At 49.8% G+C, this 26,835-nt stretch overlaps 1 protein-coding gene across 2 annotated transcripts in view; it reads left to right on the top strand.

The window, feature by feature from the left end:
- Positions 1 to 26,835, top strand: part of MYLK (myosin light chain kinase) — a 279,682-nt gene that overhangs the window by 173,299 nt on the left and 79,548 nt on the right. Inside the window, exons 13-18 of one of the 2 annotated variants that reach the window (XM_055258971.2) lie at positions 7,633 to 7,770; positions 8,625 to 8,822; positions 9,518 to 9,767; positions 16,090 to 16,161; positions 16,593 to 17,686; positions 24,842 to 24,958. In XM_055258971.2, coding sequence (XP_055114946.2) covers positions 7,633 to 7,770; positions 8,625 to 8,822; positions 9,518 to 9,767; positions 16,090 to 16,161; positions 16,593 to 17,686; positions 24,842 to 24,958 — 1,869 coding nt within the window. Of the gene's footprint in view, positions 1 to 7,632; positions 7,771 to 8,624; positions 8,823 to 9,517; positions 9,768 to 16,089; positions 16,162 to 16,592; positions 17,687 to 24,841; positions 24,959 to 25,285; positions 25,411 to 26,835 lie in introns of those variants that run through there. The other variant, XM_063630182.1, reaches the window with a different exon arrangement.

Raw genomic sequence — 26,835 nt, 5'->3', positions numbered from 1 at the left:
CCATTTTGACATAGTTTCTCAGCCTAATGGTTTGTTGATTTAACTGAAGGCCTGGTGGGCCTGTTTAAGGCATCTAAGGACATCAAATGTGGCTAAGTTAGAAAGATAAAAAGATGATCTCTAGAATAGATAATAAAATATAACAAGCATATTTATTAGAGTATTTGTTCTGAGGCAGAGCTTCTAATGAAGACAACAGGCATCAGTGAAGTCAGCGTTTGCTTGGCAATGAGCAGAGGCACAGTTTGTTTTCAGATTAATACCAGGCACTCTGCAGGGCAGCCTGGAGCCACCTCCTTTGTCTTCCCAGGTTATGCACAGGTACTTTGGACACTGTATAATCTATCCAGTTAACATAAGGTATGGATCCTGACCTCCTTAAGCTTAAAAACACTGACAACTTCTTAAATACTTACATTGGCTACAGAAAAATATATTGAAGAAGAATAAATACCAGTTTTAACTTGCCTTTTTTATATATATTAAGAAGCTTAGTTTATTCAAAACATCTGTCCCCAAGCCTTTAAACTCTAAGAAGGCAAGCAATTAGTTACATGTTAAAATTTTTAACCAATATTTTCATTTTATGTAGGTTGAGTACAGAATTGGGTTTGTGTACCACGTGGGTTCTTTGTGTTACAGAAAGACTTCTGAGCATATAAGTGTACGTTTGTGCCCATACCATAGAACTTGAGCCTCATTTTACTAACAGGGCCATTATAGAGCTTTATAACTCTCCACCTCTACAGTCCATAGTCAGTCATAATTACGTGGAGTCCCAGATCAAGAATGCTATCCAGAATCGCAGCATTGAGCTCCTAGTGGCAAAATGTGACCCATGTGATGACAGTGTAACTAAGAGTGTGGTTTCCAAGCCTGCACTGGGAGGGAACAGTGGGTGGTTTGGATGCCATACCTTTATGTTTAGAGTGTAATTATAACTTCTAAGACAGTGAAAAGGCTGTGGTTTCAGTGATCCTTGCTTCCCAGCTAGAAACCCTATCATTACTGGTCAGAGATCTTTTTTGGGATATTATACGTCATTGTTCCTTTCATTCTTTTCCTCGCACACTTCTCTTCCCATTTGCTTCTTAAGTTCTGGGAGGAAGGGAGGCCAAAAGAGAAAACGCTATGGGAGGAAAAATCCTTTTAATGCCACAAAGTAGCCATTTTGCTGACTTCAAGAGGGTTCTGTTTGGTTAGGAGACAGCCTTTTGTTTAAAGGGAATTCAGATGCCCCGGGGATTTACAGCTTGCACAAACCCCCTGGAAGAGGAAAGGGGCTGCGTGGTGTGTCAGCAGGGAGAATGTAACTCTCCTTTGATGATTCCTCCAGAGTTAACAATTTAGGGAAAGGAGGAGGCTGGTGGTGATCCCTGGACCATGCTGGATTTTGAACTCCAAATAAAGAAAGATGGGGGAACTGTGCTTCCATGGTGCCCCCTCAACTGGTGATTTATTGAATTTACATAGTATAACGGGGTTTGGAGTGAATCAGAATTGCTGTTGGAATGGTATTTTGCATTGTAATAACTAAGGAATACAGCTCATGTTCAAAGCTTAAGGAAAATATTTGGTAGATCCAAGATGAAGGCAAAGGTGCATTGAATGCAAATTTGGATCCAGGAGCATGGGTCTTCAGAAAGTAGCAAGTTGATCAGCAAATGTTGGCAGGTAGAAAAACACACTTATAAGGAGAAATTCAGAATTTAGTTGTTTTTCCTACTGAAACCACAGAAAGAAAAGGAAGGGCTGTGAAGGGAAGACAGGAGAATTACTGTAGTGCAGAAGGAAATGCCAGATCCTGGCCAGCCACCAGGACAAAGGCAGCAGTGGGTTCCTAGTGTCAGGTCCTAGAGGAGGTAAAGGCCTTGCTCCTGGTGCTGGGTTTGAAGAAGAGGCTTTACTAGTTATTTTATAAGCTGAATGAGTGCACAAGGTAACAAACTGCTCCCGTTTTGTGGGTGTCTAACTCGTCCTCTAAATAAAAGCTTTCCAAAACATCATGTTGGGTATCAATTTATATCAGGGTTTTTAAAGTAAAACTACTATCAATTTGTTTTTAAGAAGGAATTGTTTTGATAGGAAAAGTCTAATTGGCTAGAAAAGCTAGCTTGTTTTATTTAATTCTCACAACAACTCCACTTGACACTTCCAAATTCACTTTACAGATGAAGAAATTGATGCTCAGGAGGTGATGTCAGCTGCCCATAGTAGCCCAGTCGATCAGCAGCAGCACCAGGCCCCCACTTGCTTCAGCCCATGGGCTTTCTGCATGGCTGCTCTGGGATCCTGATAGATCATTTGTTTGATGCTTTTGCTTCACCAGAGCAATCATTTCATGTTTAGTTTCATGACTAGGAACTGGCTTCAAAAACAACTTCTAATGAGTCAAAAACAGCCTAAATGGCAAGGACGGAAAAACTCCTCGGGTCAGTAGAATCATGAAGCGGGGGGGTGCATATATCTGTCTCTGTCTCTCATTCTCTCCCCCTTCCTTTGCTTCCCTTTTCCCCCCTCTCTCTTTCTCACATTCTCTCTCTTTCTTTCTCTTCTCTCTATTCTTCCCTTTCTCCCATTCTTGCTCTTTCTTAGGTCCTATTAACAGCTTCGTCTATATGGCATCGTTTTTACTTGTCAGCATCTGCTTTGGCTTATTCTTAGTCACTGTGCTTGTCTTTCACATTGGAGGACGGCCCAATCAGTCCTTTCCCATTCTGTCAAAATGGGACAGTGGCAGTTTAATGACTGAGTCTGTGAATGAATTGGCTAATACCAAGTAACAAAGCAACAAATAAATGCACTTTAAATCCTTAATCCTACACAAGGAAAACAAGGAGACTCAGCCCTTTCTGCACTCCAGAAAGAAGGCCCTCTCTGGGCTCAGTCTCAGCAGAGCAGAAGGAAGCACAGCTGTGGGGAAAACCAGGGTATATTTAGTGTGGCCCCATTTGAGCTGGGCAAGTCTGTCACTGGGTCCCAGCAAAGCATCCCTTGCTACTTGTGTGCCATGGCCAGTGTATGTCCTCCCAAGATGAAGAAGGCTCGGGCTCTCTGAGACAACCTTGCCACTGGGGGCCTCTTGCCTCAGAGCCTGGTCCTTAAACCAGGATGATGCTACAAGGAGGCCAAGAACAAGCAGAGAGGAGTGACTCCCGGGGTAATGGGTAGCTCTGGACATGAATATGATGACAGAAAGCTCCTCACAGAATTGAGACCTGCCTCTGCTCCCAGGACAGTCAAGGGAAAGCACCCAGACCAGGACCCCGCCAGCAGCATCCGCCTCCTCGTGGGGCATCCCATCCCCAGGCCTTAGGACAGGCGAGCTTCTTTCTCTGAGTTTCAACTCCCTCCACTGTAAAACAGACACAATCTGCCCAATACTTCCGAGATGTTGAGGATAACACTGAATGAGCTGTGAACATCTTTTGGAATCCTGGAGTGCTGGGCTCTATAAGGAATCATTGTCATGTGAAAGTTCTGGTTTGGGGGGTTTTTCTCATTGTAGTTATTATCAGATTGAATTTCCACAACCAAAGGAGTCAGTTGGGTTGGGAAAGTCAGAAAACATTGATTTTTATACTTCTTGTGTGCCATGTATTGTTCTAGCTGTTTTATATGTTATTTTTTAATCATCTAAAACCCTGCAATATTACCATGCATTAGACTGATGATGTAGACATCATACTTTTCAGTATTATGTTGCCATAAGTTTGGAGGAGAGAACACCAAGGCTTGCTTTGGGAAGGTTGCTTCAGATCACACAGCCAGGGCCATGAGTTAAGAATGCCAGTTTCCATCTGCCCCTTCGTATTTTACCTAAGTCCACAGAAGAGTGAGCATAAACTGATAGAGTCTAGAGGCCAGAGATGAGCCAGAATAATTTGTTTGGCTTTGGAATGAATTGAAATACACACACACACACACACACACGTGTTGCCCTTTTCACCTGGCTTGTCTCTGTTCTGCTTTAGTTTTTCTCAGTTGTCAAGGATCTAGGATGTGGGTCAGCTGACAGTGTGTTTGTCCTGGAGCGGTCACCATGGGCACCGTTGGAGGAGACTGGTTCCCTTTGAAGAGACGCCGACGTAACATCCCAGCCTTGTCGTCAGAAGGCCTGGGCATGAGCTCTGGGTCTGCCCACACTGGCCCCATGATGTTAGCCAAGTCACTTCCCCTTAGTTAAGTCTCTCCTGGTCTCTACACCAGTACAGTGGAGTGGTGAGTTGGGACTGAGTCCCACCTTGCCGGTCTGAGAACAGGCTCGTTCTGAACATTCACTCTCAATCATTTCCATCTTCCCTTCATTCTTGCTGTAGGGCTTTGGGGAACAAAATGCAGGGCCAGAGGTAATGAGTGACACCAGAACTAAATGTCTGCCTATCGGCTGGTTTCCCCCAAGTTCACTCACTCATCTCCTGGAGGGGGTGCAATGAAAGCTTGTCCTCAATTTACTTTGAGATATATCCCATGATACTTTTAAGCAACACATTTGTATTCTTAACAGTATTTGCCTCCGGTCATATAAAAATGAGTCCATAATCCTTGGGTGAGGCCCAGACTGCATTGGTTCTTTGGCTGCTGATAAACCCATCAAGTAATTGAGCCCAAGTGGATAAATGTGAGTCAGTTCTCATGCCAGCCTCATACAAATGTTCTCATTGATAATGAATGGTTGTACAAAGTATTTTTACCTATTACCTCTTTAAAACTATCCAAAGTCCTGTGATAATACCATGACTTCCGCTAGAGACACATGAGGAAGTGGGGCTTCAGACGGAGGCAGAGACTTGCCTGAGGCCAGGATCCCCTCCACAGCTGCAGGTGGAACCAGTGAGCTGCCAGGTGGGAGGCAGCTCCCAGGCCACCCTTTCATGCATACTTCTGAGCTCCCAGGGGACGGAGGGGCAGATAGGCTTTTAGTCCCCAATGGCTGAGACTCACAGGGTGACTTGGCTTTGCCAAACCCCAAGACCAGGAAACAGGGGCTGTGGGAAGAACCCAGAGAAGGTGGGGTTGAAGAGAAGACTGCCACAGGCTTAAAGGGGAGTGCGCTGGAGTTGGTGACGTTCCATAGCATCGAGGAATTTGAGCCCATCTGTGTGAAGCTCTATAAGGCTGGGGACTCGCTGAGATTGCAGAGAGGCAGGAACAGGGAGTGATGTGGAAAGACAAAAACATTTTGTCCTTGAGCCTTCTCAGTCTGTGCAAGACAGGAAATTCCTCAACTCTCCTGAGGCAGCCAGCTCTCCTGACTGCTGCAGCCTAGTGAGAGAAACAAGATAGATCAATGCATTTCCAATCCTGTGCCCCCAAGCCCACTCTCGGAGCCTTCTGCCAAGGCCCCTGGCAGCCCTCCATCAAAGGCTGCGGCGCTGAGTCAGCAGCACCAGAGAGCAGCAGGGGCCTGAGAGCCCCATCTTCCAAGGGGACCGTGGGGAGTTACCTGCCGTCACACTCAGGCTCCATACCCTTCAACTGCACCTGCTTTGGGGGAAGTTTTCCTCCAGCCTCCTGGGCCTTCCCAGCCTCTCCCCATCCAGGTTCCCAGAGGCTGGACTAGGAGAGTTCTACAGTAGGCCTGCTTTCATTTTCAGTGGCAGTGGATAAAAATTCAGTGGCAACTTTGGAGGTGACACCTGCCCAGATATATTACATACCCTGGAAACCTCCCCATGGCTCCACTTCTTGAAGAAGGTCTAGTATTTGTGGTCCTGTGTTGATAAGAACCCAAAATGCCGGCGGCCCTTTCCCCAGAAACTTAGGGTTTAAGTTAGAGATATCCTAACCCTCCCCTTCTCAACAGTTGCACCTGCCAAAAACAGAAACAAAAAATGCTACAATGCCATTTACTAAACGCCAAGCTGCCTGCCTCACACGACCAAGGGAGAGACCAGAGGCTGGGCAGCCATGGCTTGTCCTGCACCAGGATTGTCCCCTGTGAGACGTGGACGGCAGGGCCAGCCACTCTGCAGCCCCCTCCCCTTCAGCTCCTGTGAGGCGGGGATTCCAAGAATGAGGAAAGGCTGTTCATCCACCTCTACAAGAAACTGAATGTGAGTGAGGGGCCAGGCCTCTCACCCTCCTCCTTGACTTGCCCACGCACTCCCTCTCTCAGAGAAACTGATTTTTTCTCCTAGTTTTTATTGAGGTATTATTGATGTATAATAAACTACATAGACTTAAGGTTTTCAGTTTGGTAAGTTTTGCCATATGCACACACATGAAACCTTTGCCATGATTTTTAAAAGTGAAATTCTCATTGCCCCCAAATGTTTCCTCATGCCCCTTAATAATCCAACCCCCCATCACCTGCCTCACACCACTACTGACCTGCTTTCTGTCACTGGATTTTGCATTTTCTAGAATTTTATATAAATGGAGTCATCCAACATGTACTCTCTCTTTGGCATCTTCCTTTTTTTTTTTTTTTTTTTTTTTTGAGACAGATTCTTGCTCTGTCTCCCAGGCTGGAGTGCAGTGGTGTGATCATGGCTCACTGCAGCCTCAACCTCCCAGGCTCAAGTGATCCTCCCACCTCAGCCTCCCAAGTAGCTGGGACTACAGCTTGGTGTCTTTCATTCAACATAATTATTGTGAGATTCATCCCTGTTGTGGTACCCTCAGTAGTTCATTCTTTTTTGTTGCTGAGTAATATTCCATTGTGTGGATATATCACAATTTGTTTTACTCACCTGTTAATGGACATTTGGGTCATTTCTAGTTTGCACTATTGTGAATGAAGCTGCTCTGAATGTTTGTGTACAAGACTTGTTATGGATATGTGCTTGCATTTCTCTTGGGGACATACCCAGGAGTAGCATGAATAGAACCTAAGGGAAGTATATGTTTAACTTTTTAAGAAACTGCCAAACTGTTTTCAGAAGGTTCTGTACCACCTGCCATGTATGAGAGTTGGAAGTTGCTCCACGTCCTTGTCAAGACCAATTCCTGGGACGTGATGTCTTTTTATTTTTAGCCATTCTAATGAGTGTAGTGTCTTTGGCTTTTGTGAGGTGCTTAAAACCTCCTAGGATGGGAATGGAGCACCATATAATTATAGAAAATGACAAAGAAGCTCTTCAGTTCTGTCTTATGAGAGACACCAAGATGTATTGTTAAATTAAAGAGATGCCAATCATTTTGTATAATGTGCTTTCATTTACTTTTTTAAGAAGAAAATAAATGCCTGTTTGCTTCTATATGTTACACACGTAGATCATTTCTGGCAAGATGAACAAGAAACTGAAAACTCTTTGCCTCTGAGGAGAGATCACTGCGGATGGGGTGGGAGGGAGACTTTCCATACTCTTTGGTACCTTTTTAATTTTGTGCCATGTGAGCATATCATTTATCTGAAAAATAAAATATTTTTAAAAACTCACAAACTTGTAAGAACTCATTGTTTATTCCTGGCTATCAGGCAAGAACATTGTCATTGCCAAGCAGAGAAATGGGAGGCATCTTGTTCCTAATGATCTCTAGAAACTCCAAACACTCTTTATCTGTTAGCTGCCAGTTTCTGGTGGGAACCTGAGCATCAACACAGTCATGTACCAAGTGGTTATTCAGTCTGTGTTTGTTGAATGAATGCATGAATGTTCACCCCATGTTCTGTTTTCTACCACACAGAAAAGAAGAGTAGTGGGAAGAGCGAGTACCTTCTGCCTGTGGCTCCCAGCAAGCCCACTGCACCCATCTTCCTGCAGGGCCTCTCTGATCTCAAAGTCATGGATGGAAGCCAGGTCACTATGACCGTCCAAGTGTCAGGTCTGTCTCTGCATCTCTCTCTCAGGGATTAACATGAAAATGGTCTTGGTTGCAATGGGTATTGCTCTCTGAGGACCCACTCAGATCCTTGATACACCAGAAAATCAGATGGGATCATCAGGCAATGCACCCAAAGAAATGGAGACTCTTGTCCTCTCTTTTCTGCCTTCTCTGGGTAGGATTTTCTGGATTCATGATTAAATGGTCCAGAGGAAGAACATGGCCATAGAGCAGAGCAGTGAGAGATTAATTTGAAAATACAGTGTGGCCAGTGTAGCTGGAAGGTCTTGAAGACTGGTACAAAACCAGATTATGGGCGGGGCACGGTGGCTCATGCCTGTAATCCCAGCACTTTGGGAGGCCAAGGCAGCAGGTCACAAGGTCAGGAGATTGAGACCATCCTGGCTAACACAGTGAAACCCCGTCTCTACTAAAAAATACAAAAAATTAGCTGGGTGTGGTGGCAGGCGCCTGTAGTCCCAGCTACTCGGGAGGCTGAGGCCGGAGAATGGCATGAACCTGGGAGGTGGAGCTTGCAGTGAGCCGAAATCGCGCCACTGCACTCCAGCCTGGGCAACGGAGCAAAAACTGTCTCAAAAAAAAAAAAAAAAAAAATTATGTGAGAACTTCCCAAATCTCAGAAGATGTTCTCAGTTGCTCTATTCAAATTTTAAGGTCCTCCCTACAAACCCACGAGGTAGATCCTATTCGAATTCCTATTTTACTGATGGGGAAGTGGAAGCATAGAGAGTTGTTGGAGTGTTTCATCCAATATCACTGTATTCAGTGCAGAGTTGCTACAAAGCCGGGGAGGACCTCCCTAACCAGTCCCCCTTCCCCTCCTCCTGGTTCAGGGAATCCACCCCCTGAAGTCATCTGGCTGCACAATGGAAATGAGATCCAAGAGTCAGAGGACTTCCACTTTGAACAGAGAGGCACTCAGCACAGCCTTTGTATCCAGGAAGTGTTCCCGGAGGACACGGGCACGTACACCTGCGAGGCCTGGAACAGCGCTGGAGAGGTCCGCACCCAGGCCGTGCTCACGGTACAAGGTGAGGCTGACCCACTCAGAGCGAGTGGGAAGGAGATGCTGCTGCGGCCTCTCCAAAAGTGATTTGGAGGCAAGGAAACCACATGAGACTACTTTGTTCCCACTGTGGGCCCTCTCCTCCCTCAGTCCCACCCCAGCCCCAGAGGCCAGCTCTCTGTCCAACATCACAAGCTCTGATTGAGTGGGGCTGCCCTTCCCAGCTTTCTGAAGTCCCTGCCCTCTCTGGGTTACTGGTGCCAAGGTGCATAGAGTACTAAGAGGGAAATCTGTAATACACTTAACAATTTGGCAGCGATAGCTTTTGAGGTGAGTTATGGGCTTAACAGGGTCCTTGCCATTAGATAACATATTTAAGAGGAGAGGCAAGTTAAGCACACATAAAGTGAGTGACAACTCTTAATCACACGCATTGGATACAGATCATTAGCACCTGGCTCGGTGCCCCTGTGCCTTCTGGGCTACCTCCCCTTACCTTGGATATACAGTTGTGTTAATATTATCCTCTGAGAATGTATCCGAGATGGATGTACAATGAGAAGGGTATGCTGCGTTTGTGTATCCAATCACAGTTATTTCTGGACAAGCTGTTACTTGGGTGACATGCTATCTTCCCACCCTTCACCTCCATGGAGAATTGAGTGGATACTGCCTGCTGAGGGGCCTCCCTGTTTAGCTCTGCCCTTTGCCAACTTCCAGAGCCTCACGATGGCACCCAGCCCTGGTTCATCAGTAAGCCTCGCTCAGTGACAGCCTCCCTGGGCCAGAGTGTCCTCATCTCCTGCGCCATAGCTGGTGACCCCTTTCCTACCGTGCACTGGCTCCGAGATGGCAAAGCCCTCTGCAAAGACACTGGCCACTTCGAGGTGCTTCAGAATGAGGATGTGTTCACCCTGGTTCTAAAGAAGGTGCAGCCCTGGCATGCCGGCCAGTATGAGATCCTGCTCAAGTGAGTCTGCATGTCCGGCCAGCCTCCCTTAACCCTTCCCTCCAAATTCTTAGCTCCCCTAACCTGGGTCTGGGCAGCCAGAAGAAGCACAAACGGATGTGGAGCTTGGACTTCCAGGTAAAGCAAGTGCGGGCTCAGTGCTGCCCACAAGCTTTTGCTTCTTCCACTTCAGTATAGCAAGTGTTCATTAGAACCTTCCCTTTTGAGCTCAGTTCCCCAGAATCCTGTCTTGTTACATCCTTGTTCCCCCACTATGTGGTGTATGGTGAGTATGAAGGAAGGAGGAATGGATCAAAGTTGGAAAAGCAGAGGGATAGGGGGAATGCATTTGTTATCGATTGCTGTGTAACAAATTACCCTGAAACTTAGCAGCTTGAAACATTTATCATCTCCCAGCTGGGAATTTGGAAGCAGCTTAGCTGGATGATTTTGAAGTTTCAGTCAAGATGTCAGCAGGGGCTGCAGTCTCTGAAGGCCTGAGTGACACTGGAGGACCTGCTTCCAAGGCTCACTCCCGTGACTGTGGCAGGAGGCCTCAGCTCCTCGCTGGTTGTAAGTGGAAGGCCTCAGCTCCTCACTGGTTGTAAGTGGGAGGCCTCAGCTCCTCACTGGCTGTTGGTGGGAGGACTCAGCTCCTCACTGGCTGTTGGTGGGAGGACTCAGCTCCTTGTCTTGTGGGCCTCTCCGTGGGGCTGCTTGAGTGTCTTTATAGCATGGCAGCTGGCTTCCCCAGAGCTAGTGATCGAAGAGGGAGCCCAGGTTGGAGCTTGCACTGTCTTTTAAGACCTACCCTTGGAAGCCACACACTATCACTTCCGACTTTGTTAAAGTGAGTCACTAAGTACAGCCCATACTCAAGGGGAGGTAAATTCAGTTCCACCTCTTGGAGAAAAGAATTTGCAGACATTTTAAAACTACCAGAGGGAGGTTAACTTTCCCCATTACTTTTTTCTCTCCTTTTCAAGGTCTTGCTAGGTTACGTGGGAAGGTCAGCTCCATGAGGCACACTGCTATATTTCCAGGCCTAGAACAGTGGCGAGCCCATAGTCGACATCGGGTAGCCATTTATTAGATGAATGTGATTCAGAAATGCTCTTTTACCTTGAAAATGCCCTGTCTCTTAAAATCCTATGCCAGCCCTGGATTGATGGAGACAGAATGCCTTCTGTGGGTCCTAGGGTTGGTATAAGCATTGAAGAAGATCATTTGTTTGCACCTAACCTACAAATAGGAGGTCATGCCACATCCTGAAGATGGTTAGACCTGTCCAGGCCCGGGTGCCTGACCACTTTGCAAGGGGCTTTCTCGCCTGTATTTTATCATCTCCCCATGCTGAGCCCATCATGTTCACAGCTCTGAGCTACAAATAGGCTCTAGAGCTAAAGGCCGAGGCTACTGCAAAACCCAATATGTACCCCATCCCCTTAGGTCCTCTGTGACCATGTGCTTTATACCTGTATCAGTTATCTTTTGCTGCATAACAAACCACCCCAATACTTAATAACTATTAAAAATAGCTAGTTTTTTTTTAAAGCAGTTTCATTATTTCTTAGGCGTCTTTGGGTCTCCTATAAAGTTCTGCTGATTTAGGCAAGGCTAATCTCAGCTGAGCTCAATGACATGTCTGTTGCGGTCAAGTGATGGGATGCTTGTGAGCTGCTGGTCACCCTACTATTATTAGCAGTACACTCAGAATGCATCAACTGCCTTTGCATTATGCTTGAATAGTTATTACCAGGAAGGCCACTCTGCCTCCAAAATGGGGAGAAGGTACATGCTTACCCCCTAGGTCAGTACAAAGAATGGAAACCGATGATGTGTAAAAATACCTGCTGATGATCTTGTCAGTATAGAAGGAGTAGCACTTTGAGATAATACTTAACATTACTCAAGCCAGACATCCTAGAGGAGATGAGCTTGTTTGGGGATTTTGATGGAAAAGGAGGGCTGAGTCTTGGCAAATGTGATAAGGCTTAGCTGTTGAGTAGGCCGAGCAAGAAAGGGTGGGGTGGGGGCAGAGCCAAGCAAAGGGCTGTGGGAAGTTTGCCAGGCCAGAGAGGAGACGTGCACCAGGAGGTCGGCAGGCAGACTGTCTGGGGCCAGCTGGGGACAGTCATAAAATTTAGACTGTCCCAGCAGGAAGGGGCTTCAGAAGTTATCCAACCTCATCGTCATTTAATAACGGGGGACACTGAGGTCTCAGGGTTGTGGACTTGCTTGTGGCCACCCAAAGGCAAGTAACAGAGCCCAAGTTCAAGTCCTCATCTTTTGACTTAAATCAGATGCTCTTCCATTCCTTATGGCTCTGCATGGGGAGTTTCTCCCAAGTGCACAGGGAACTGGAAGGACCTGGGAAACCACACTAGAGCCTCCAGCCTGCAGCCTTTGCCTCTTTTTCTTCCCCAAAGTCCAGCCTCTTCATTCCTTTCAGAGGCCACTGCCCTGGCCTTGGCTTTGTCCCCACCTGAGAAGAAGCAAGTCAGTGGAGAGTTTCCTGAGGGTACGTGGCAGGCCTGCCAGAGACCTTGCTCCTCCAGCGACCTAGGCCTAGAGCAGGGTGCCTTTCGAGGGGAACGACTGGATGGCTGGGAGGAAGCCGGGGGTCTGGTGTGCAGGGGCAGAGGGGTGGGCAGATCCTGCCTGTACCTGCTAGGGTTGTGAGGCAGGTATGGGTGAGTAATTTCTGCCTCTCTTCCCTTCCTAGCTCTTGTCTACTGTACCAAAAGGGGAAATGACAAAAAGTCAGTTCAAAATTCCAGCTGGAATACTTGAAACACTTGATTCTTGCCAGGAAATTAGTTCTTTTTTATTTATTTATTTACTTTTTTGACAGAGTCTCGCTCTGTCGCCCAGGCTGGAGTGCAGTGGCACGATCTTGGCTCACTGCAAGCTCCACCTCCCGGGTTCACACCATTCTCCTGCCTCAGCCTCCTGAGGAGCTGGGACTACAGGCACCCGCCACTACGCCCGGCTAATTTTTTTTTTTTTTTTTTTTTTTGTATTTTTAGTAGAGACGGGGTTTCACTGTGTTAGCCAGGATGGTTTCCATCTCCTGGCCTCATGATCCGCCTGCCTCAGCCTCCCAAAATGCTGGGATTATAGGTGTGAGCCACCACGCCCAGCCGAAATTAGTTCTTTAAACTAATTTTTCCATATAGAACCTATCCAAGAGGTAGAAGATTCAGGGTGGGACAGGATCCAAGGCTTTGTAACCAGAGTGGGACTCTTATTCAGGGCTTAGTAAGCCGAGGCAAAAGGACTCTTCGTTTGTGAAAGGTTCAGTTTATAGGATGATAGCCCCATATGCTCTGTGGCAGCTCCTGGGATGGGGCCTCATCTTCAGCCCCAGCCCTGATTTTATAACCGGGTTATGTGCAGATGTCAAAGATGGCCCCAAGACCCTGTTCCAGCAGCTTAGGTGATCTGACATGTGGGTCCCAGGCAGGAGGCCACTATGAACTTTGTAGGCTGAAAATGAACCCATGGTTTGTCTTTAAGGCCCAGCAGAGATTTAAGTGTATGGCTGTAGGAATGGTTACCACTAGATCACCCTCACCACTGGATGTTCCACTTAATGGGTCAGCCTTGGTATCCCAAGTCCCCCACCTTCCTCTGACCCCTTAGACTGCTGGGTGCCACAGGGTAATGCCTGGGGGTAGATTGGGCAGGAGCCCCTGGGAAGCTTATCTGAGTCTGTGCTCCCCACCTTGAGCACAGGTAATGGAAAGTGACAGAAGCCCTTACCTGCTTCCCCCATGGGGAGAATCAGCTTACTCCAGCTTGGGGCACAGGGCTGGCCACCACCAAAACCTCAGAGGAGTCCAGCTGGGGTAAAGCAGCCATCTGGGCAGTGTCTGCTCCTGATGTTTGCATCTGGGCTGTGTTCTACTGGTGACAGGAGGAAACTCTGCTGAGGAGATGCTGAAAGGGCTGCCAGGAAAACACAGCCCTTAGGCATCTCATCTTCCTGCTCCATGTCAACCCAGGCACCACAAGGCTGTGCTTAAAAGTAGGAAAAGAGTGGCCTGACACTGCCCAGCAGCCTGGCAGAAGCAGGGTGACCTCACATGGTTATTCTACAAGTTCACCCAAAGCCCATAAGCCTTTTTGAGTGTTGAGAACTCAGGGCACGCTGAGGACCTCTTCGTCTTCCCAGGGCCTGGCACCCATGAGGTTTCTAATTGCTGTTTGTTGAGCAAAGGAACACCCTGAACTCAAAATTCTCCAGACTTGAGACTCCCTGCACCTTGAATCTGTGCCTTCTGAGAGCCTGAGCATTGAGGAGGGTGGCTGGGAGGGGACAGGCTATGGGATGCATGGCCAGGGTGGAGAGAGGAGTGAAAGAGCTAAGGCAGTCAGGAAGGCACCTGCACCAGCACAGCCTGGGACAGCACGAGGGCACTGGGGAGAAGGACAAAGGAGAGGAGCCCAGCAGGTGAGGGGAGCCCAGCAGGCGAGGGGAGCCCAGCAGGCGAGGGGAGCCCAGCAGGCGAGGGGAGGCTGGAGGATAGCAACAATTGGCTTCTCCTTGCTTCAAATGGGTGCCAGCACCCAAGGGTGAGCAGTGCCCCAGAGCCCCTGAGAATCCTGGGCCAGGCCATGGGCTGCCAGTGTCCGTCCACTGGAAGGGAGGCCTTGTAGAGTGAGGTGGAGACCCACACATGCCGGCAGAATGCACAAGAACACATGCTCAGATGCCTGTCCAGGTGGATGTAACTCATATGTGCACATATTCCCAAACACAGACCTCCAGGTGCAGGTGCCCACCAGCTAGACCAGTATATGTGTGTATCATGTGTATGGTTGATATCTACATATGTGCATGGACACACACATGTCCCAGACCAGATTTGTACTGATAAGCACAGTAGGGTGGGGTGCAAAGGTCATAGGGTCACAGGTCCCAACCCCTCCCTCCACTAGCAAGCTCTGTGAGTTTAGGCAAATTACTTAGCCTTGACCCTTAGTATTATTATTTTTTAATAGAGGTGAGGTCTTGCTATGTTTGCCCAAACTGGTGTCAAACTTGCGAGCTCAAGCAATCCTCCCACTTCGGCCTCCCAGAGTGCTGGGATTACAGGCGTGAACCACTGCGCCTGGACCACTTTACCTTTATAAGCCTCCTTTTTCTTACCTTATAAAAACAGTGCTGACTCTAATCTCACAGAGCTGTTCTAAGATTAAATGAGATGGCTCATGTAAAGAATCTGTCACAGAGCTTGGCACATCTGCTATTGGGTCTGAGTGCTAGTGAGATGGCCACATCCAGGGGCATGAGTGGGAGCACTGTTGTCAGAGACCCTGAGGGTCCCACCCCAGAGCCCCCTTTCCTTATCTTTAAATTGGGCATGGCAGTGCTCTATACCTCTCTGCATGCTGTGGATATCAAGAAAGAACTGCGTGTGGGTGTCATGAAAGCTGGAGGGTGCTGTATGAAATGCAGTTGTTATAACCATCACTAGTCACCTCTGGCTTGCAGACCTGCCCCCACCCCTTCCCCTAGCCTGCCCCCACCCCTTCCCCTAGCCTGAGCAGAACCTTCTTGGCTGGTCAGAGCTCAGAAATGCCAGCAGGTGGCAGCCTTATGGGGTTAGAGGGACAATCTGCTGCAAATCCACTGCACTGTAGCCAGACAGGGTACAGCCCCTCCCCTGAGCAGAGGGCCTGAGCCTCTGTGCACCAGCAGGAGACTGACCAGGTTTATGAACACGAAGAATCCAGAGCCCTCCCCACCTGAAGGAAGAAGAGAAAGGGCCACTCGTGTAGGAAAACACTTGTTGGGTTTTTAACACAAGAAGTTCTGATCTGAGAGCATTATCAATGAGTGGGGGTTGGAGGGTGCTTCCATTCCCGAGCAAGAGAGGGAAAGGAACTACCTCCATGTTAAGGGATCACGGAGTCAGAGTCAAGGTCACTGGGCAGGCCCACCACCAGGGCCTATCTGTCTAGACTGAGCTGCTCCATCACAGTCCCCAGCAGGGTTAGCCTTTCTCCTTCCCCTTTTATTGGTTGAGTGAGTGATTTATTGATTGAATGATTATATTATATACTTACAGAAAAGTATTCCTACTTCTGGATGCCTGCCTTAGCTGTTGTCCAGACATTCTTTTTTAATTCTTCTTTTTAAATAAGAGCTGAGAAAATAAAGGGTGACCACAGAGTGAGAGGGTCCTGCCCTAAATCTAAGGCTGGGGTGAATGTCACAGTCAAGCCGGCAACTTCCATCTTCCCCGCTGGCCAGCAGCCTGTGATCAAGTCCACACTGAACAGGCCCTTTGCCCAGAGGGCCTCTTGATCTTTATTGATCTTTGGAATTCCTCAGGAACCGGGTTGGTGAATGCAGTTGCCAGGTGTCACTGATGCTACAGAACAGCTCTGCCAGAGCCCTTCCACGGTGAGTGCCTCCAGCAGCTGCTCCACCAGGCCATGCCCCCATCCCCACCTTCCTCCTGGCCCCGGCAGCTCCAGCCCAGCAGCCCTAGATTGTTTGTGTCCTGCAGCTGAGTCTTCCAAAGCCAGAAGGGAGAGCCTGGAAGGGGAATGAGGGAGGGAGAGCAGGGGAAGGAGGGGGTGATTTTTTTTTTTTTTTTTTTGCACACACCCTTATAAGGCTACTGAAGTCATTACCGATGTAATAAACCAACTAAGCAAGCGAGCGCCTCTCACCAATGTTCCCATCTATAAACACAGCCTGGCCAGCCTCCCCCCTCCCCTCCCGCTCCCCTCTACCCTCCCACCCTCAGGGATTTGCTCTCCCCTGACGTTTCTTTCTTACCCAGCCCCTTTTCCTCCTGCTACTTTCCTTTTTCCCTTCACTGGTTGCAGGGGGAGGGAGCCTGCCAGCTGTGAGGGCCTCTGTGGTGGAGGAGTTGGTGCTGATGGTGGTGGTAGTGACCGCTATGGGTCCCTGAGGCCTGGCTGGCCAGCAAGAGGGCAGGGTTGGCCAGAGGAGGAAGACGGCGAGGACGTGCGAGGGGTGCTGAAGAGGCGCGTGGAGACGAGGCAGCACACTGAGGAGGCGATCCGCCAGCAGGAGGTGGAGCAGCTGGACTTCCGAGACCTCCTGGGGAAGAAGGTGAGTACCAAGACCCTATCGGAAGACGACCTGAAGGAGATCCCAGCCGAGCAGATGGATTTCCGTGCCAACCTGCAGCGGCAAGTGAAGCCAAAGACTGTGTCAGAGGAAGAGAGGAAGGTGCACAGCCCCCAGCAGGTCGATTTCCGCTCTGTCCTGGCCAAGAAGGGGACTCCCAAGACCCCCGTGCCTGAGAAGGTGCCACCGCCAAAACCTGCCACCCCGGATTTTCGCTCAGTGCTGGGTGGCAAGAAGAAATTACCAGCAGAGAATGGTAGCAGCAGTGCTGAGACCCTGAATGCCAAGGCAGTGGAAAGTTCCAAGCCCCTGAGCAATGCACAGCCTTCAGGACCCTTGAAACCCGTGGGCAACGCCAAGCCTGCTGAGACCCTGAAGCCTGTGGGCAACGCCAAGCCTGCTGAGACCCTGAAGCCCGTGGGCAACGCCAAGCCTGCTGAGACCCTGAAGCCCGTGGGCAACGCCAAGCCTGCTGAGACCCTGAAGCCCGTGGGCAACGCCAAGCCTGCTGAGACCCTGAAGCCCGTGGGCAACGCCAAGCCTGATGAGAACCTGAAATCCACTAGCAAAGAAGAACTCAAGAAAGACGTTAAGAATGATGTGAACTACAAGAGAGGCCATGCAGGGACCACAGATAATGAAAAGAGATCAGAGAGCCGGGGGACAGCCCCAACCTTCAAGGAGAAGCTGCAAGATGTTCGTGTGGCAGAGGGCAAGAAGCTGCTGCTCCAGTGCCAAGTGTCTTCTGACCCCCCAGCCACCATCACCTGGACGCTGAATGGAAAGACCCTCAAGACCACCAAGTTCATCGCCCTCTCCCAGGAAGGTAAATGAGCATGGGGGTTGGGGAAGAAGGGGCCTCTGTACCAGGGCCACTCCTAGCTCATGGAGCCTTGGTCTCGCTGACCCCTGTTGGCAGCCCATAGCCTGGGTAGGAGGGCCGCACCCCTGTTTCCTGCTCACTCAAGGATAGGTCCCCACTCAGGGGCCTTGGGTACATGCACCAAGGCTGGGGCTAAGGGCTGGGATCCTGGTCCTTGTGGTACATGCCCACATCTTGGCACCCATCTGGCTGAGCCCTCTTATGGCACCCCCACCTGTGGCTCCCCAGTGGAGACCTGAGCCTGAGTTGATTCCCAGCTCATGTGGAGAGGGCTCTGTCCACAGGCTTGGAGGTAGGGGACACGGAGGCTGGAGCCAGGGAGAAGCTCTGAGTAAAGAGCTGTTTAGAGAAGTGTCTTAGGTTTGGGGAAGGGTGTGCAGTGACCAGATGGCACGGAGCTCTGAGTTGGGGTCAACAATAACTTAAGTCTTGATAGCACTGTGGGTTTGAAGGGATCTGTCGGGAAAGCCAAAATCCCAAAACAGCCCCTACAGCACACACTCATGGGCAGACAGAGCTACTCGCTTCCTAATTTGGATGAGACGTTTGTTTGCTGGTATTTCACATTCTTGGATGGTGGGGAGAGGAGGGGGGCCCCAAATCCTTCCATCTATGTGGACTTTTGGGGTCTGGAGTTTTCAGAGGGGCCAGTTTATACTTGGAGAAGAGATGGGGGTGACACGGGAGCATTTTCTCTGGACCCTCAATTTGGTTTGAAGTGCTTTTGTAAATCCCAAGTCTGGGTGGGAGCTCCGAGGCCGGCCGACCTCCACATCCCATTCTGGCAGCCAGTGGAGGGTTAGGTTGCCAGCGCAGAACAGAGTCCTGCCTGAGCTGATGCTGGTGGCTCCGGCCAGGGCAGGGTACAAAGAAGCTCCCAGGAAGTGACATTGCACCCTTGAGGGGCAGAGGGCAGCCACAGAAGAGGCCGGAGTGGACAAGTTCTGTCAAATCTGCGTCAGCTGAGGTGTCAGAGTGCTCTCCCTGTGGGCTGCTCCCCTCCCTGCCCCTGGCAGCACCCTCCCCACTCCTTCCCTCACCTTCTAACGCTGCCTGCCTTCCCCTCACAAGTAGAATGGAGCATTTGAAGATGACAGAATCCCTCTCAGCCCCCAGTAAGGGTCTGTCTTCCCTCTACATCTGGGACAGCACACCTGGAGCAGCTGAGCATGTTGAATCTCAGCGCTGAAAGAGTGAAGGGGACACTGGCTGGCAGAGAGAAAAGTGTGTTATTTTCTGCTAATGTGTTGACGCAGTAACTTTTCCATGTGGATGTCCTCAGATTGGCAGGGTCCTCTAGAAGTCGTCTCCTCCATCCCCTACCTGTGCTGGCTCAGCCCCCCTCCCCTGAGGCATGGGGGACTATTGGGCTGGGGTGAGACGTCCAGAGGAGCGGACACCACAGCCTGTCCTGCTGCCCCTGTGGGGCTCTCCCACTTGGAAAGTCCTTGGTAAAACTGATTGGAAACCCTGACTGGGAGCATTTCCCAGGTCGCCCTATGGTGATCTCTCCAGGCAGGAAGCAGGGTGGCATCCACCATCCTCAGGACAAGGTTGGGGCTGTCCCCTGGCTCTCTGATCTCTTTTCATTATCTGTGGTCCCTGCATGGCCTCTCTTGCAGTTCACATCATTCTTAACGTCTTTCTTGAGTTCTTCTTTGCTAGTGGATTTCAGGTTCTCATCAGGCTTGGTGTTGCCCATGGGCTTCAGAGTCTCAGCAGACTTGGCGTTGGGAGGTCTGTGGCTACTCCAGCCTCAGGGAAACTGAGGTTAAGTCAGTTGGGGGCAGCTGCTCTCGGGCTTGCATGGGGTTTAAACCCAGAGCCATCAACAGCTACTTACAAACAATTCACTCAACTAAGCGATGTAAGGCAGACCCCAGGCCTGGTCTCAGAAACCCTTCTGAGCCATTAGCCACTGTCTTCCCTGAGTGCCTGCAGTATGTTTTCCCTGCTGGTCCCTGAGTGGTAAAGAGCCTAGAGATCCTAGCCACTCCAGCCTCCCTTCCCATGGAAACCGTCCTAGAGGGAACAGTTCAGATCCAGAACAGCAGCAGAAGAAATGATCCAAGGAAGGCTGCACACAGAGAGGAGAGAGAGACCAGGAGAGGTAGGAAGGGATTCCAGAGAGAGCCCCAAATCAAACTGTAAGACATCTTCTAAATATTTTTAAATTGTGTTTAAAGAATAGCTGACATCTGTTGAACACTACGTGCTAGACACTATCTTAGGCCTCTTACACTTTTCACCCATTTAATCCTCCCAACGACTACTGTACTCTCCACCTAACAGAGAAGTTAAGTACTTCACCAAATGCAAGGTGCTGGGGGTAACAGAGCTGGGATTTGAACTCAGGTAGCTGAGTTCCTGTGCCTAGACCACTGTGCTATATGACCTCTTAGTTAATTCCTATTATTTTGTCAGGATACTGGTGGCAGCTGAGAATTTGTCTATCAACAGAAAACACTAATGACTATTTCCGCCTCGATTTTGTTAAGAGTTGTCTGAAGCTTGAAACACTGATGGTGCCCCCAGCCTTGCCAGGTTTCTGGTATTTTCCCTGCGATGGTGGAAGCAGACCTTGAAATGGGCCTGTCTTGCTTCAATACAGGAGAGTGCATTGTCTCAAAAAATCAGCCCCACCTTCTGTCCCTTCACTCACCAAGACTTCAAGAGCCCAGTGTTTTGTTAAGGAAAAAGCTTATCTTAAGACTTCGTCTATCAGTCACCACTTAAGTAGGTCCCTCCTCAGGCAGTAGGGCATTCTGAGAGGTGGGGGGAGTCTTTTCTCAATAGATCTGGAAGGAGAAGACACACTCACAGTGATAAAATTGTTAGAGCCAAGTGCTGACAAGTGCTATGAGTGTGTCGGGAGGAGCTGCTGGAAGTGGGAAGAGAGGGAGCTGAGTGCTGGACTTTAATCTAAGCGCTGAAGGCAGGCCAGAGGGGACGGGCTTCCAGGCCGGGGCCCGCAGCAGCAGAGGCGTCCTGCTACCAGCTTGTTCTGGGCTGGAGAGGATGACATGGCCCCAGTTTCATCCTATATCCTGCCAAGGAATTCCAGTCTAAAGGCAGTAGGGAATCATGCAAGATTTTGGAATGAGGAGCACTGTACGTGAAGCTCAGTTTAGAGGTTTTGGTGGACTCTGTGCCCAAAAGACAAATACAGAGCTGACTGAAGAGGTCGGGAGGAAGATGGTGAGGCCTAGACTAGCATAGTAGCCACAACCACAGACAGGGAATGACCAGTTCGAGAAGCAAGGATAGAAGTAATGGCACCTGTTGCCTGGCTTGGAAGGGCAGGATGGGGGGGGGGGGGTAGGTAAAGAAGATGAAGGAATGGAAGACCACTAAGTCTTAGTTAATTCCTCTGAGTGTCTGAGTGGCCGGGGTCTCAGTGGTGGTATCAGTGGGAATAAGGAAGCCGGTGGTTGGAGGAGGTTTCTAGGGGAAGGTGAGGGAATGGCTCCGCTGGCCTCCCGTCCTGCATCCTTCACACTCAGCTCAGCACCTGCCCTGCCCCCGGCTTCCTGACTTGGAGACGTTTTTGCTCCGCTGCACTGATCCCCACCCTGTCAGCTCTGCTACAAACAAGATTCACTTCCTCCAGGATGCCTTCCTGTTGTCACCTACCTTTGGCCACGAGAGACTCTTGCACTGTCCCCTCCCCATCAACCTGTGTATCTTCGTGCACCAACTGCTAGTGGACGCGCTGTTTATAGATTTCAGGGGACTTCTCTGATGTCCGTAGCTTAGATAGGGCTCATAGCCCACAGACCCCCCCAAACAGGGTTACATCACCCCATTTAGTTCACCCCCTTTCATGCTGAGGAGAGCAGAAGAGGTATGACAGCCATGGGCTGGAGTTCACCACTAGTTGATTTGTGGCAAGACACCGACACGTGGAGGTGTCCTTCCTCTTCCTGCACCCCTATAGCTGCAGGGCTGATGGGGTTCAGAGTTACCACCAACTGGGCCTGCCCTCTGCCCCCAAGTCTTTCCCCAGCCCTTCCAGGACCTGCCTCTGCTGAGGGGTGGGAGGCCGATGGCCCTGTGAGCTGAGGGGAGCTCTGTGGTGGCCTGAGAAGGGCTTTACCTTTATACTTTGTTTCCTGTCTCCAGACCAGGCTCCTCCTCCTGGCAAAACACTTTTCCCAGTCTAACAATGAGGATTCATTCTTGTTGCTGTTGTGAATAGGTAATTCATTTTTAGTTGCCTTCAGGGTAGAATTTTGCAAAGGCTTTTTAAAAACCCATGTAAGTTCATCCTACGAAAAATGGATTTATGCAGCATCTACCATGAGCAAGGCATTATTCTAGCCCCCTTTGTTGTGTGCATAATCCACTTGAAGAACTCTGAATTTTCTTTTTTCAAAAACTATATATTATCTTTTTCAATAGTAAGTTATATTTGACTAAGTGTTTGTGACCTTTTCTTACATAGATCCTACCAGATCACCTGCTACAGAAATACGCCTTCATCCTTCTCAGAGTGACAAATATGTTTTACTGTGACTGCATTCCAGGCTTAGGAAAAACAGTGCTGACAGACAGGGTCACTGCCCTCCGAGAGCTGGTGTGGGAGACAGGCATGCAGGTCAGCAATGGCCTTGTGAGCCGTGCTTTGACATGGATGAGCTCAGAGTTGGGAGCACAGAAGAGGTCCGCCCAGGCCTGGGGGATTAGGGGGAACAAGGAGGACACCATGCCTGCAGGGGTGACCTGGAGATGAGATGAGTCGTACTGTCAGGGCTTGCCAGGTGGGCTGGGTAGGCTGACTGAGGCAGCCCTATAGCAGAGCCTCCAGGAAGCTCCTTCCCTCCATCCACATCCCCTTCCTCCCCTATGCCCCCAACTCAGAAAAGGAGAGAGCTGGGGGAGCTTCAGACCCAGGAGCACTTACTCCACCACAGCCCTCAGGGCCTCTCCCAGGCGGAGCTCCACAGTGATGCTGACCTCTCCCATCCCCCTCATCTCCCTCTCAAAATTCCCCACCAGGCTGAGGCTTCTCAAAAAAAACCTCTGGGAAACAGCTTTTCTTCTGGAGGTCAAGAATGAACTGTCCCACAGGAAATACCAGATTCTTCATCTGGGGTAGCCAAGCCTGCAAGCCTGCCAGGGGGGCCTCCCCAAGCCCATGCACATGGCCAGGGGTCCAGGCTCTGGGCAGGTTGGAAAAGCTGCCTGCCCCATGCCTTGCCCTGGGAGAGGAGGCGGGGGCCGGGTCCACATGCCCCCCTACTCTCTGTGTACTGTCTTTGCGGCTTCTATCATTTTGACTTAAGGCTCAAGGCAGATGAGGGACTGAAACTGAAAGAAAATCAAGGATTTGAACAGGATGTGCATTGGGGGTGGGATATCTGTTCCTAAAGCCTTAGCCCCACCCTGACTTGAGGGAAAATTTCCGGATGGGATTTGTCTCTGCTAAGCCTCTGAGCCCCTCTAGTTGGGGCTAGAGGTCATCTTGGCATCCTCCTGCCCACCCAGATGAATGGAAAGTTATCTCTCCAGGACATGGTTATCCTCATTCCCCACTCCTGTGCCTCACAATTCTTACTCTTCTGACAGACTTCCTAAAATTCCAGCCTAAATCCTCTACATTACAGTCTCTACAAATTCTGTCTCCTAACTACAAAGGGAAGAGAACAGAGTGAAGCCTTCCCGAGGTTTGGGGTCTGTATAAGGGTATAGGAAGTTGGGAGTGGGGTGCAGGTCAGCCCTCTTGCCCCAGGTGGTTTATAGGATGAAGGTTTCTCTGTTTAAAACATTACCCAGGTGGCAAGGAGTAAAGGGGAATATTACACCCTTCCTTCCTCTTCCAGCCTTAGTGAGGTTTTCTGCGCAGAACTGATGTCATCCTTCCTCTTTCTAATCTCCTTGTATTTGCTGGTCAAGGCTGTGCATTTGTGTAATGGGGGGCAGGGACAGTAGTTGGTGTCCACTCAGAATGCACCCAGCTCTTCCCTCCCAATGCCAGTGGCTTGTGGGACATGAGATGGGAGCTCCAGGCAGCAAAGTGCACGTGGCCCTGGCTCTGTCCTCCTGTGTGACGGCTGCTGCCCTGACAACAGGGGCAGCTTTGAGCAGGATGTACTGATATTTACTTGTTTGTGCATCTGAAAGCAAGAATTAGGAACTGCTGCCCTTCTGCCTGGCCCAGCAGGCCTCTTTCCACACCCTGAGGGAACCTCCCCAAGGGGGTCCCCAGAGGAGAAGTAACCAGCTCTGGGATGAGAGAGCTGGCAGGGGCCAGGATCAGACCCCAGATTCCTGTGTGTGCCTAGCTGACACCTCCTTCCCCAAACCAGGCCAGAAGATGGTGCTGGGAGTGAAGGCAGGCCCAGGGGAGAGTCCATGGAGAGGGAAGGCCATCCCCACTTCTCTCTGGGGCAACCAGAAGACCCAACTCTAAAGAGAGGCAGCCCCAGAGGGCCCCTCTGCAGGCCCAGTGCCCCTCATTGGCTGTGGTTCTCCAGCTCAGACACCCTTCCTAAAAAGTCAGCTCCTGGGGCCCTGGCTATAGTCACCACCTCCCAGCAGATCTTCCCACAGGCCGGTGCCCCTCCTGGACAAGGGCTCCTAGCCTCCTCCACCCACTTCTTTGCTCAAAGCTTCAAAGCTCCCTTTTCCAGAATGCAGTCACAGCATCACTGCTGTAAACAGAGTGGGACCCCCTCACCTGTCACTGTTCCTAACACAGGTCTATAACCCTGTGTCAGACTCCTTTTCTCTCTTGGTGACATGCAGGGGGCAGGGCCTGTGTGCCTCTCCTTCTATTGTATTGGATGGTCTCCAAAGCCAGAGGCTATTTCTCTCCCTTCTTTTGCAGCTTTCTATTATGTCCCCACAAGAGGACTCTTTGGAGTTGGGGAAGAGGTATCAGGAAGGAACATATTTAGGGATCAGTTATTTTGGACATGGGTTATAAGCAGAAAGTGCCCTGGCTTTGGTGAGGAGTGGGGGATTGGTTCCCACAAGGCCTCTGGCTTCTGGGCTCCCAGAGGCTGCCCGTGTGAGTAACACTCACCTGCTGTGCTCCAGATGCCAGGGCAGGTACTACGACCACACCTGGTTCACTCAACAATTCTTCCTCCCCAGGCTCACTCTGTTCCATCTCCATCGAGAAGGCACTGCCTGAGGACAGAGGCTTATACAAGTGTGTAGCCAAGAATGACGCTGGCCAGGCTGAGTGCTCCTGCCAAGTCACCGTGGACGGTAGGTCGTGCCCACCCATCGCCACCACCCATACACAGGGGTCCCATTTCTCAGCCCCTCCCTTCCCTACCATACCTTGTCTGTCAGACAGAACTGCCCCCAACACTGCCCTCCCTACCCAAAGGCATTCATTTTGGATGAATGAATATCTTTTGCCAAAAGAAAAAGAGACAGGAAGGAAAGTGGCAGCTCTACTTGATCACCTACATGGCTTCACTCCTCCCCTGGCCATCCTGTCCCCCTCCCAGTCCTGACTCCCACACCCAGAACCTTCTGAGCTGGGAAGCTGGGGCACTGGGCAGTAGAAAAGACACACCCACAGGAAAATGACTACAAAGTATTTTACAAAAGCCACAACAAACAAGTGTTGGAGCTGGCAGGACGACCCAGCAGGGTCAGCCGTGAGGAGGAGGGAGCAGAGCGAGGCCCATGTGGGAGACTTCCTAGAGGAGGTGAGTTGGGGCTGAGTCTCTGGATAGAGAGGACAGGGCAGCCTCTGCCAAAACAAAATGGTAGTAATAATAATAATAATAAGAAGAAAAAGAATACTGCAGAGGGAGGTGGGAGGACACCTCGGGGAGAGAGCAGGCCTGCCGGGTCTTAGTGGAGTTTCTGTGTTAGGAAGAGGCAGTGCCAAGCTGCGAGGAACTGGGCTTTGTCCTAAGGAAATGCAGGAAGTGCATTCATGACTCCTTTCTCTCTTTCCTGAGGAGTATAGAATTGGAATCTGAAAAGTAGAATGAACCTCGTGATGATTTAGATGAACACCCTCATTTTACAGATGAGAAACTGAGGGCATCCAGAGAGGAAATGCATTTTGGAGGGGGGCTCTCTGGCCCATTTAGGGCCGAGCTGGGGCCAGAACCCCATCCCAGGACTCACAACCCAGGATCATTTCTTTGTATTTGGCACTTACCTGGAAATGTCTCAAAAGGTAGTTTTGGGGAAATAGTTTCTTGCCCTTGAAATGTCTGGTTAATAACCATCAGAGACACATCAAAAACTAGTGTCCAAATAAGGCATCTTGAAGCCCAGCTTGGTTGTTCTTCTCCCTCCTGGGTGTGATGAGTTGAGTTCTGAAGTCCTAGCCCGTCTCACTGCCATTCCACACCATGTAGAGCCCGTGTCCTGTTTCTGGACTTTACAATCGGTTTCCCGATCACAAAGCTGAGCTCTCTGGAACATGATGAACGGGAGAGAGGTGGAAAAGAAAGTCTTTTTTATAAAAACACAATGGCAGCACAAATTAATTGTTAATAGCCGAAAGGTAAGCTGAACTCATCTAATACTGTGTACTTCTCCTTGGAGATCGTGCGTATATGTGCTATAGGGGCTCTGAGTCTAAGGAAGCGGACTTGATGGGTCCAAGTTTATGGTCAATTCAGAGGGGGCGTGGGACATATGTTCTGAGGTTCTGCACAGGGGATGCTGTGGCTGATGACTCCTGTGTGGGAGTCTCTCCTCACCCAGGCTGTCACCCACCCAGATCACAGTCCTGCTTCTTTCTGTATAGGTGCTGCACTGTAAAGTATAGCGTTTCTGAAAACTTGATCCTTGAAGCCCACCTCTAACACCCTTCTGCTCATTTGGGACTCACACTGCTTCCTGAGCTAGTGAAGGAGGTTATCGGCTTTTGGAGCCTCTTTAGGTCCTATTTACATGGCTAGCTGAAGGCAGGAGAGCAATTCATTCTCCTTATCTGGAAAATGTTAGCACCTTTTCCAGATTTGTTTTCAAGATGAAATTTCCTTTTCCCCTACTGAAATACACTTGGGGATTCTTTTTTTTTTCTTTTAAGGTTTGCGGAATTCATTCTGCAACTTATAGGGCTTTGTTTGCCTAGAGTCTGCTGTCTGCTGGCAGATTCCCTTGTCCTC

The sequence above is a fragment of the Symphalangus syndactylus genome, chromosome 21, assembly GCF_028878055.3.
Source record: "Symphalangus syndactylus isolate Jambi chromosome 21, NHGRI_mSymSyn1-v2.1_pri, whole genome shotgun sequence".
Taxonomy (NCBI): domain Eukaryota; kingdom Metazoa; phylum Chordata; class Mammalia; order Primates; family Hylobatidae; genus Symphalangus; species Symphalangus syndactylus.
The sequence above is the reverse complement of the archived record's forward strand: the minus strand, read 5'-3'. Positions and strand labels throughout refer to the sequence as shown.